The following is a 12,555-nucleotide window of genomic DNA, read 5'->3' as shown; positions in this document are numbered from 1 at the left end:
CAACCTGAAAGTCTTTCAAATATTGGGCCATATTTTCAGGGTTTTGAGTAATGTCCTTTGGCCTAAAAGATGTATTGCTGTATTAATCTGCTTTCTAGTTGGTTATATATGCTTGGTTGGAATGCATTGGTGCCAGACTCTACCTTCCCTGATAGCTTGCATGCTAACTTGCTATTCAGTCAGAGCTGTTAAGGGTTTCATGAGATGTGGTGAAGAAAATTGAGGGTTTGCTTTTAGACTGGACACATGATCACCAACATCCCACAAAAGTATTAGCTAGCTATCTTTGGAGAAATCTATCTGCACGGGGAAGAACAACAGAAGGTCATTCTTTGTCAGTAGGCTATTAATTGCTATGCTGCAGATTTACAAATTCACCTTCGCTGCAAATCAGGCTGTGAGTGACGTCAACCATTCTGTAGTGTGGCAATTAGGTTGTAAATGAGCAATATGCTGGAGTTTGCATCTTGAGAAAGAAGAAGAGTTTCTTAAACGTATTTAGGTATATATGTAAGCATTGTTTTTTTTTTCCTTTATCTTTTTTCTTTTTTTAAACCATTTTATTTTAGACATAAATCTGTCAAACAACTCTTACTGTTGCATAGAGCCTTTAAGAGTGTAACTAATGTTACAAGTCGAGCACAGGTTGTTCAGTTGTTTTATAATGAGCAAGACATATCATCTGTGATATGACTTAACAGAGGATAATTGTAGGCTTGGCTTTAACTCTGGAAAATATTGATAGCTATGGTATGCCCCAGTTTCCATCTATAAATGTCATGGAGGTCATCTCTCTCTCTCTCTCTCTCTCTCTCTCTCTCTCTCTCTCTCTCTCTCTCTCTCTCTCTCTCTGTCTCTCTCTCTCTCTCTACTGTAAAAGAAGCTATCAATTTATGACGGGTGATTAAAAAACACACTCTGACCTACACTATTGCTTTGAAGTTAATTTTAGTAGTCACTTAAATAAGCTACCTCAATTTTTATTGGCCTTGAAACACATTTGATTGGATTTCAAACAACTGTTAAACTTATCTCTTGTCCTATTCTTAGTATTTAACCGAAAGGTCTTAATTGACAGCTTTGATTTAGTTTAACATATACCTATCAAGTTTTTAAAAAATTTTTTAAATAACTTTTGTAATTCTTAAAAAATATTATTTAGAAGGTTTCTTAAAGGAAAAGTATAGTAGGGGTGAGTTTTTAGCATAGAATTAGCAACTACACAACGTGTTTTCAACTAGCATCCATGCTAATGGCTAATGGAAGATATTTAGGAAACCCTAATGACTTTGTTGTGATTATAACCTAAACTTTGTTTTTGTTAAAGTAATAATCTACTTTCAATGTATAATTTCAGTAATAATGTTGTACTTTTAAAGTGAGCTCGTCAGTCTACATCACGCTAACATTATAAACAAAAATTAAACCAAAACAAATAGAGAAATGACTTTTCATCTATTCATGATCTTCAGGAAATTCGGATGATGCAACTTCCTGTAGTGGAATGTTCCAAATATTTCATAAAGTTGAATGTGTTCAGTTAACATGGTTGAGTTAATAAAAAGGTCCATTTTTCATAATCTATAATGGATGACTCATGAGATGTTAAACACATTAATGTAAAAAAAAAAAAAATGTATATATATATATATATATATATATATATATATATATATATATATATATATATATATATATATATATATATATATATATATATTGTAAGGTAAAGTGTAGTTATAATGAGTTGGGAATGGCAAAATGTTGTTTTCAACTGCTGTAGATTTTGTAGGTTTTATTCATATTTGAAAACTTTAAGCAAACTTTATCTATGCTTAAGATGTCTTTTATCTTTATTTTATATGAATTAATTTATAAAATACAGCCTCCAAATGTGTCAAAATACAAAGTTATGGAGATTACACTTCACATTTACTTAACATTGACTCTTGAAGTCAATCTATATTACAGTGAGATTTAATACAGGAAGCTATTAAAAAGTCTCAATGTGTTTGTATCACAGAACTCATTTACTGTGCATAAAATAAAAACAAAAACGGTATTACTTAAGTTAAAAAGTAAAAATGTTTTACTTAAATTAATTACATATTTTTACTTAAATTATTGACATGTAATTCAATTTAAAGTGTGCCACGCAAGCCTCGTTTTAACACAAAGACCTGCCAATCACTTTACCAATAAGACTTAGAAATATGTCAAATTTTTGAATATTTGCTGAACGAACTTATCTAAAATTAACGCCGCAGATTTATCGACAGTATCTCGGAGCTAGACAAATACCCCTTGGAGCTGTTGTTGACACAATGTGAGAACTCGCGAGCTCAAATCTGAAGTCCTCGATTTCTTGAACCTGCTTATTTTCCAGGAAATTCAGTATGCACTCGCTGCCCATTGTACATGCTCAGAAATACACATACACAGTATGAAATGAACTCACACCGCACAAATCCTGTGCTTAAAAATGTTTACATCTGTACAAAATGTACAAATGATGTCTTATTATATAACTGCAGTTAGCAAGATTATAATCTTCTAATGCTGCCCTGGTGCCTACAGCGTCATTGCCCTTTTCATAGACAGTCATTTGGCATTGAAGACCGTGTTCTTCTTCAGAGCAAAGTTCTTCTACGGAAAAAGCTTTCACCATCAGATATCCACTGATAGGCTTCGTAATAAAACCGGCCAGTGCTAATGTTCCAAGTCAATACTATACCATGCACTGCCTCATGATTACATAGATGATAAAACGATAAGACAACGCAGTGTGTTGATGCGATAGTTTGCCCTTTTGAGAATTTTTTTTGTCTTTTGAAAAAGTCACTTCTTATATCCTACTACTACAGTATATCGAAGATTCCAAGCCAGTTTTGAGCACGCGCTAAGCTAACTTAACATAACCTAACATAAAAGCTAGCATTTAATATGTTCTTGTACCACAGTGCTGTTGAATTGTGAAGGTAATCGGAAGCTGGTCAGAACGTTTCTATTTATTTTCTATAACAGTGGATGTGATCTGACAGTAGTTCTCTCTGCAAGGCAAATCACAGGTATATACGAACACACTCGTTCTAATGTGTAACCGTTACTACAGTATAGACTCATTAACACGGACTTGTATGGTGGACGCTCCACCTAATCTATAACTAATAATAATTTTTGCCGTTTTTTGTTCTTGCTAGCAAGCAAAGTTGTTAAGTTGATCTTGATCAAAGTTGATCTTGTAGCTAACACACAGGGAAAAAAAAATAGCAGCAGTTTAGAATTTGTGCTCCAGTAATTGTTTAGAAACCAGCAACTGTTTAATTGTTTCATTGATTGATGCCTATTGATTTAGTGCATACTACTACTGCTATGATTTTCGAATGGTCTTAGTATTAGTTATCATCCACCATAGCACCAACATTTGTTGCTGTTTGTCACGAATCAAGGATGGGTTCGGAAGCAATCGCAGAATTTCAAATAGTTTATTAAACGAACGACAAAAAACAAAACAAAGACACTAAGACAACTAGGCAAAATACTGTGGCATGAAACAAAACACAGGAACATGGAAACCCGGAAGTCTAAGACAACGAAAGACAGAGAAACAGTGCAAACAATGGCTATATATACTCAAGTGTACTCATTAACACAACCGTGAATCAGGCGCAGGTGGTCATGTGACATGTAGTGCAGCGCAGTCGCTGATGGGAACTGAAGTCCAGAGTTAACTCCTCGATATACGACACTGTTACAAAACGCTGTATTTTACTTTGGGTATTATTTATATCATATGTATGCACATAAAAAGTATACAGGTCCAAACTGAAGAACATAGCCATTAGATGTAGCCATTTTTCTGAATATGCTTTCTGTTGCATGCTTTGTTGAAATTGGGTTGAAACCCACACACAACCAATATAACCACATAAATCAAGTATTTTTCTTTTTACATATTTATTTACAGGCCATACTTTACAGTTCTGACTGGTGTAAAATCCTTATATACAATACAAATCATCTAGCATGAGCCTCCTCTGGTTATTTTCTTTCTTTTTCTTTTTTTTTTTAATCCATAAAAACAGTGCACATATTTAAGAAAAGTACATATTCGACATGGGCTTAAAAGGCATCAAAAGTAATCTTTACAAATATAATCCTTTAAAAAATACAACTCTTTAAATAGTTTTAAATTCTTAGGTACGAATTAATAATAAAGGCCATCTGCATTTTCATTTCGCATTGCACATCACAGACAGCCATACAATGAGAGCAGCTTCACAAGGAGACTAAAAATAAACATACAGCAAGCATAGTCTAGCTAACGTGTGTAGCAGAACGTCTTCAGGTCCAAGCTTTGTTCAGTGGGATCTGCTGCTGTTAGAATAGTTCTAAAGTTTCCCTCTGGGCCACTTTAAAAGAACCACCTCGCAGCCTTGAGTACAATAGACCGCAAGCCGCATGGGAAACTGCTACACAGCCTACCTTGAGCCCCTTTCAGCAGCGCGTCCATTAAATTATATTATGTAATAGAGTCCTGTAATATTCAGCTATACACTTTATTACATGCTACAGATGTGTTCCAGACACTGTTTGAATCTGGCTTTTTTCATCGTCCACAAAAAGCGTGAGGTTGTCGTACATCTCCAAGCCCTTCTTATTCTTCTCTTCCTTGTCCGCTTGTTCGTTCTTGCCGCACTTGCAGCAGCAGCAGCAGCGTGTCCCACAGAAGTGCATCATCCTGGTGACGACACGATCCCACGGTTTGAGCGAGTGCAGTGGCCGGGGAAGAAAGTCCCAAGTGCGCAGCACAGGGACCAGGAAGCGTGGGCAGCGTGACTGCATGATGTTCACCACAATCACGAAGACCACCAACACCACCACAGGTACGCCAACCCCTACGAGGACCTGCCAGCCGGCGATGGAGAGCCCCAACACTGTTAAGGGCATGAGGAAGAAGCAAAGAACCAAGTAGACGACGGCAAACCAGCGGTATTTGGCTGTGCGGTCACCCAGCCCTTTAGCCAGCCGGATAGGTACACGTGTGATCGGAATTGGGTACCACAGCATTATGCCAAATATGTTGAAGAAGAAATGGCACAGAGAGATCTGCAAGGAAATGAGACTCATCATGAGTTTGGCATGATATTAACGAGGCCAATGCACTACAAATGGAAGTTTAATCAATGTAATCATATTTGGAGGGCTAACCTGTAGCGAATTGGCCAGTGTTTCTCCAGGACTTGCCATGGCAGCAAGAATAGCAGTGGTTGTTGTCCCAATATTTGAGCCAAGCGTAAGAGGATAGGCTCGCTCAATGCTAATAACACCAATACCTGAAAAGAAACATGGAATGAAACTAGGGCCAGAACAAAATACAAAATATTTGAGGAAAAACCTGGATGCTGCCATTTTACAGGCCGTTAGATTATTTGATAAGTAGTGTAGCGCACACTTTTTGTCTGTGAAAGGATTCAAAGTGTTTCAGCTCACACTCACCAACAAGAGGTGTAATGGCGGAGGTGAAGACTGAACTGCTCTGCACGATGAAGGTCATTCCTGCCCCCACCAAGATAGTGAGGTAACCGGTGACCCATGCAAATGGAAAGGGGAAATCTGCAAAGAGAAATCCAGCATTGTTACTCAAAGAACATGGTCATACAGGTGTTCGGGAGCGGACCGACGATGGCAACAATAAAAAAGCCGTCCAAGAATCGGTTTGTGCAGATTCCCCAAACAAAGCAAATCTTTAATCAGCGCATTACACCGTACTCAGTAATGTAGTGTACCTGAGAACGTTTGGTGACATATGACATGCTCAGATATAAAAAGACATGCCCAGGTTCACATTTTTGTACCTGTTTATCTCATCAGACATCAGAATGAGGAAGCCAGCGCTGACTATCATTGACAGGGTTTATACTCAGACACTAATCCATAATTTATCCAAGAGCTTTTACTGCTTCCTTTTCACAAACAGAATTAGTGCCTTGGCAGTCCACCCAGTTTGTTTGCCAAATCAACACCAAAGCTGACCATATGCAAATAAATCAAATGTCCAGATTTAATATTAAATCCTACGCTGCCTCGAGAAAGCAATTCAGTGCAAATGTCATTCAAGTTATGTAAGTTCATCATTTGTGTTGCCTCACCTGTGTTGAGCACCTTCTTAATGGCGACCGCCACCTGACCCCTGAGCATGGAGTTGAGCAACTTGACGATGAGAATGAGGCAGGTACAGAGCACCAGCAGGGACAGAGCTAGCAGGATCAGTCCCACAGCCAGGTCTGGCAGATTCGCTGATGCAAAGAGATGACTACCTGGAGCAAGAGAAGTTTTAGACCAAATTTCAGTCAGTGGGGAACCAATGCATGGCCATCATTCCATTGATCATTTGGTCAAGGATCCTGAAGAAATTGTACGATTCCTTTGAATGGCTTCATCAGTTCTGATAATGTATGTGATGTATTTCAGAAGCCTATCAGAAGATTATTAAAACATCTTCAAGGTCCTAAAACACTTTTATACTATAAAAAAACATTTTCATTCTGAGGAACGCTGATGGAAATCCAATTACATGAACTGATGAGTACAAAAAGGACTGAATGATAATGGTGCTACTTGATAAAGCTGTCTCACGAAAATGCTACAGGATGTATGTAAGTCCTACTACAACCAACAAACTGCGAGCAGGCTTAAATTTCGATTTCAAATCTAAACGTGACCCCCGACCACAAGCCTTCATCTCTATTTGGCTGTGCCTTTTTTGTCTGGTTTCGGTGGCCTCAGGTAGTTCTGCCCAAAGAGAAGAATAGCCCCATTGAGCAGGTAAGAGTAGCCTAAGAGGGAGGGGAAGATGGGGAAGATGTTTGCCGAATCACACGCCACTGAAAGAAACCAATTGTCCTCACAGTGCAGTAGTTAATGGGAGTCGCGGTCTAATGGTCTGAAGTATGTACACAGGGATGAGAGGTAACGATCAACCTCGGCTGATCCAACCTTCCCACAAATGACGAGTCACTTACATTTCTCTAAGTTGATGGTCTCTGTTATGTTCTTCTGTGTCCATGTCTGGTTGCCCTCCGTCCAGCATGGGACACCAACTGTGCAGTTTGCTTCTCCAGGAACGGTGATATTCACCAGACTCTGAAATACCAAAAAACAATAAAATGTCTAAGTTCACATTCATGTCAGTAATGTTTCCAAACAGAACAGCTAATACACAATGTAGCCAGTGTCAAAGTACACGCTATTAGTAACCAGTATTTATCTCCACACTTTTTAAGCCCTTAAACACCTTTCAGTGGAGCACAAAGGCTGTTACATATTAACACTAGTCAAACGTTAGGCTTTTTCTCAGCAAATTTGCTGGAGATGAAAAAGTGGACATTTATAAGTGGCATGTTTGCCAACATTCTCAGTCCTTACCGTGACTTTCTGCTTTTTGCACCATATCTTGATCAGGCTCTTGTTTCGAGCACTTGGATCACCAATGGCTATGTCACTGATGACCGAGCTGTCCAGCTAAAGAGGGAGAGGAAGATCGATATATGAATCACAAGACCAAATTCCAACTACAGAGCTGTAATTTAGATTTAACCTGTGCAGAATGCAGTTGAGGTCACATTCAGAATGAGATCAGTTATTAAATCAGAGTCTAGAAGTCACGCTGTCAGAGGAAAAACAGCTACATTCCAGAATGGACGTTCAACTGAGATGGATTTGATTTCATTGGTAGGCTCAGTGGGGTAATCTGAGACTATACCATTCCAAACCATTCTTTTAAGTCACAATTGGGTTGCCTCATTAATTTTGAGACACTAAGTCCTTCAGTGTTATAGTTTGTTTTTATTTTGTACCTGGATAATGTTCTTGGTGAGTGGTTTAGTGATGACTTTAAGCAAGTCTGGGGCGTCCTGGCCTGTCTGGATGTGGAATGAGTCGATTAAGAGTTTGGTGAGCTTGTAGAGGACACCAGTAGCCACTTCCAGAGGCAGCAACACCAACACGGACAGCCAGTTAAAAAAGTCATGTACTGTTGCTCCAGCAAATGCCCTGGAATGCACAGAATGAAAAGTTGTATTAAACAGTGAAAAGCTGGGTATTTGATGGTACATGCTTGGTGTATGGTCTATAATTTTGTAGGAAGAATATTGAAGAATATTGACACTACGAATTAGAGCCAAGTACGACTGTTGAGACATGACATGAAATCATATACATTGCTCAATACTTTAGGAATTATTTGCCGGGTTGCCAGGTCTCAGTAAAATTTACAGCCCAACTACATCTCAATAAACAAATGAAACTAGCTATAAAAAAAAAAAAAAAAAAAAAAAAAAAAAAAAAAGCTGGAGAAGCAGCATCTACAAATCTGACATGTCATGTCTACCTGCGGAACTCATTACGGTCTCCGGCTTGCATCACAGCCACGATGGTGTTGGTGATGGAGGTACCGATGTTTGCCCCCATAATGATAGGCACTGCAGACTGCACCTCCAGCACTGAAAACACACAAGAAACACTCCTAAATCCCAAGCAAACGTTATGTTCAAGACCATTCATCATGAGACGTATACAATAGTTACCGTTTGGATAAAATATAAAGTGCACTCACATCCAGATGACACCATGCTGACAATAATGGATGAAGAAGTGCTGGAGCTCTGAACCAGCACCGTAACCAGGACACCAATCACGAGTCCTGCTACAGGGTTGGACAACACCACATTGTCTTGGAAGATATCTCCAGCTGCTTTTCCTATTTAAAAAAAACAAACAAACCCAAAATATAACAAAACAACACATGGCATGACGAAAGGTGACGACCTCGATGAGGGGGCGCGCGCGTGCACGAGCCATGTGCACTTCGGATGTTTACTGTGGACACGTGCGTTTTTGTTTCTGTTCCGGAGTATTCTGTCACGTCACGTGACGTACGGGATTAGAGTACGGAAGCAGGTAAAGCCGTTAATTAAGGGCAGGCAGACAAATCCAAATCGTAATCCAAATAAATAATCCAGTAAATATTTTGAAATTCTAGTTTTTGTAATTGATTTTTTTTCTTTGAAAAGAAAGACAAAATAGTAAAAAGCACAATTGGACTATTTCATTTATGCACTGGTGATAAAAAAATGGCATAATAAATGGAAACTGCGCGAAAAAAAGGCGTTCGGTATTCGACCTTCGGCCAAGTTTTTCCATTGTATTCGATTTCGGCTTCAGCCAAGAATTTTCATTTCGACACATCCCTAATCGTAGTAGATAGTAGTAGCAAGCTGTAAAGTTGTGACCTTACATTCCAGCTGATTTATGAAATTATTTGATATACTCACAAAGCTTGGAAGAATAAGAAAAAAAAGGTTACACATATTTTACTAGTAGCAATTTTTGTCACTTACCACCAACAAGCTGAAATGCCGAACTCAGAACATCCAGTGAGCAAACAAACATGTAAAGGAAACCAGGCAAGAGAATGCACCTTCCGATCGACGTCACGACTCGGATAACTTTCCCCTTTGTATCCAATTCTATACAGAAGAAGCAGAAATGAAAGATTGTTTCATACCCAGCACTGCTTTACACGCATTCCTCATCTTTGGAGACTGCTGAGTGGCAGCTCACCTGACCATTTGGGCCTCATGTCCTGGAGTTCAGGAAGGTCCCATGGGTTGCTCGATTCAGAATCCAAATCCACGAGAGCCACAGTGGAGTACGCTGGAAGCACCACTTCATCTTTAGGCAAGTGTGGGTCTGGTTAATGGAGAAGAAATATTATGGATCATAGTTGAGGACAGGAAAAGATGGAGAAAGGAAAAACAAAAAAACGTTTTCCATTGTGGCACTAATAAAAGAAGACATGTACCAAGATCCGGTTTAGAGACTGAAGTGTCACTTCCGATCTCTGGTCGTGAAGTCATTGCCTGGTGGATGGTGACAAGATTTTAAAAACAAACAAACAAACAAACAAACAAACAAAAAACAAACAAACAACACTGTCATTTACATGCTAGTGTACTGTCATTTACGTAATATTGTGTCATTTATGAGTGACTGTTTTGACATTTATGTACTATTGCTGTTACTTATTATATACGATTGTACTGTCATTTATGAGTTCTTCCTAGCTAGGTCTACTTTTAGCATCTTCCATGCAGATTCTACAAGAACCCTAATACTACTACTACTAATATTAATAATAGTAAAAATATAATAGCTAATTTGATGATGGTGGAAGTTCCAGTTATGTAAGTGTGAGTAGTGTGTGTACTTACCGAGTCGTAAGTTGTAGAAAGGCTATTAAATAGGGGAAATATATATATCTGTTCTTACCTGTTGGATTGAGCTTAAAGCAGCTTTAAGTCCTGAACAACAAAGCAGAGTCCACCTAATGTACCTGTCGAAACCGGGGCGCGCGCCGCTTTTTATACAGCACACCTGAAGCACGAGACCACCCCACTCCTCCCACCACCGACAAGCACACAGAGCGCGCGATCTGCAGCCACACGGAGGCACGTTACAAATTTACGAGCGCCAATAAACAGCCTTTGGACAATGTTCAGATTCAATAATGTCATAAAAACATGTTGTAACGCTGCAAGCTGAAGCTTTTTTGTTGTTGTTGCATACACTCGAATGCTTAATCAGTGGAACAGACAATTAAACTTGTCATTTTATTAGTGGAAATTTTACTTAATGTGTTTCTAACAGCTCCGCGCGCCCTCTGCTGGTACAAGGGGGAAACGTCAGGATCTAGATCTGATCATTCTGTTTAAAACAACTGAATTTAGTGTTTAAAGAGGTCCATTTTCATTAAGAACAATTTCGTGCACTAATGCATGCCCATGTATTATTTCTGTTTATGTACTATTGTGCCATTTATTTATTATTGTGTAATTTGTGCTACTGTACTGTCTTTTATGTAATATAATACTGTCATTTGTCCCGTTGTACTATGTGCAATTGTGTAATATATTTACTATTGTACTATTGTACTGTTATTTGTCCTATTGCTGTCATTATTATTATTTGCAATTGTACTATTGTTTATGTGCTATTGTACTGTTGTTTATGTGCAATTGTGCTATTATACTGTTGTTTATGTGCAATTGTACTGTTGTTTATGTGTATTTGTGCTATTGCACTGTGGTTTACATGCAATTGTACTATTGTTTATGTGCTATTGTACTGTTGTTTATGTGCAATTGTGCTATTATACTGTTGTTTATGTGCTATTATACTGTTGTTTATGTGCAATTGTACTGTTGTTTATGTGTATTTGTGCTATTGCACTGTGGTTTACATGCAATTGTACTATTGTACTGTTGTTTATGTGCAATTTCTGCTATTTTGGCTATTGTACTGTCATTTGGGTTTTCCCACCTAAATCGGTCTCACACACAAATCTTATATAAAAAAAAAACCCACACACACACACACAACAATAACAATAACTTGGTAGGAAAAATCTGGATCGGTTAATCCTGCTTGAATTTGTGACTTTATTGTTTAAAGAGGTACACTGTAATGAAGTAATAATTTCTTCCACTCATTTGATGCATTAACCATTTCGTGCTCCAGGAGTTTACAGAAATTATAAGATTTAAACCACAATTACTATAATGTAATATAAATTATTATCCTGATTTCACTACTCTCTAGACAATTTGCCATTTTCAATACATGCCTATGTGTGTGTGTTTTTTATTACACATTCTTACATTTTATATCAACACTGTCTATGAGTATTTTAGCTATAGAATATACAGTTTTATGCCCCATGAGTATAAGCCAGTTAACAAGCTAATAACAATATTTCATTAATATATGGCTTTGTATGTTTTTTTTTTTTTTTTTACAATTTCATTACAATTTTTCGTTTCCACAGTCCAAACAAAATGTTACAAATGATACAGAAGAGCAATTAAGTAAGGATAGGGCTTTGTGGATCCGAATGTGACTCTAAATGCGTGCGTTATGCTATGGACAATAAAACCATTAAATCTACAAGTAAGTAAAAGACTCATAGGCAAAGTTACTATTAACTGTAAAAACCTACATATGTGCTAAATGTGGCTAATCAGAGTAATAAAGATTTTGGCTTTTTTCCCCTAATTAAATTAGATTGTCTTGCAATTGTTAAAAAAAATCTAATATTTCTCAATTAACCAACATTTAATATTAAATATTGCTCAATTCATTTATACCAGTTACATTTTTCATTTGTTTATATTAAATTCTTAGTGAACATCTAAATATAATGAAGTGCATTAAACCTAAAAATGATAGGTGTGTTTTGGACAAAGTTTTGCAGAGAAGCTGATAAAAGATAATACAACAATTATGCCATTTAGTCTGCCTTTATTATGCCTACTGAACTGTGTGTTTCCTTATCAAGTGTAGATGCTTCAAGGACATTAACTCCTGAGAGTTTGATTAAAATCAGGGTTTTAGCAGAACAATATAAAAATCATTAAGACAAAAAGCTTGGAAAATACACATATAGTATTTCATAAATAGGAAATTATACATCTGATTTAGATTACACAATATTGA

At 37.5% G+C, this 12,555-nt stretch overlaps 1 protein-coding gene across 1 annotated transcript; it reads right to left on the bottom strand.

The window, feature by feature from the left end:
- Nucleotides 1–3,469: 3,469 nt before the first annotated feature.
- Nucleotides 3,470–10,890, bottom strand: slc34a2b (solute carrier family 34 member 2b). Its single transcript, XM_017486335.3, has 13 exons — nucleotides 10,333–10,890; nucleotides 9,866–9,923; nucleotides 9,625–9,753; nucleotides 9,402–9,530; nucleotides 8,618–8,761; nucleotides 8,393–8,504; nucleotides 7,860–8,055; nucleotides 7,429–7,524; nucleotides 7,026–7,146; nucleotides 6,153–6,320; nucleotides 5,500–5,616; nucleotides 5,212–5,336; nucleotides 3,470–5,109 (listed from the first exon to the last, which is right to left on the bottom strand). The coding sequence occupies exons 2-13, from the start codon at nucleotides 9,918–9,920 to the stop codon at nucleotides 4,570–4,572; spliced, it is 1,932 nt and encodes a 643-aa protein (XP_017341824.1). The 5' UTR covers nucleotides 9,921–9,923; nucleotides 10,333–10,890; the 3' UTR covers nucleotides 3,470–4,569.
- Between the last annotated feature and the right edge of the window lie 1,665 nt (nucleotides 10,891–12,555).

This window comes from Ictalurus punctatus, chromosome 15 (genome assembly GCF_001660625.3).
Source record: "Ictalurus punctatus breed USDA103 chromosome 15, Coco_2.0, whole genome shotgun sequence".
In the NCBI taxonomy this organism is placed as follows: Eukaryota; Metazoa; Chordata; class Actinopteri; order Siluriformes; family Ictaluridae; genus Ictalurus; species Ictalurus punctatus.
Note: the sequence above shows the minus strand (reverse complement) of the source record. Positions and strands in the feature narration are given on the sequence as shown.

What these genes read in the sequence shown, in the direction of transcription:
- slc34a2b (XM_017486335.3), bottom strand. Translation starts at nt 9,920, where the DNA reads ATGACTTCACGACCAGAGATCGGAAGTGACACTTCAGTCTCTAAACCG. An exon ending in CAGCATGGTGTCATCTGGAT is followed by an intron (nt 8,505 to 8,617) that starts GTGAGTGCACTT and finishes GTGTGTTTTCAG; the next exon opens with TGCTGGAGGTGCAGTCTGCA. An exon ending in GACCATCAACTTAGAGAAAT is followed by an intron (nt 6,321 to 7,025) that starts GTAAGTGACTCG and finishes CTCTTGCTCCAG; the next exon opens with GTAGTCATCTCTTTGCATCA.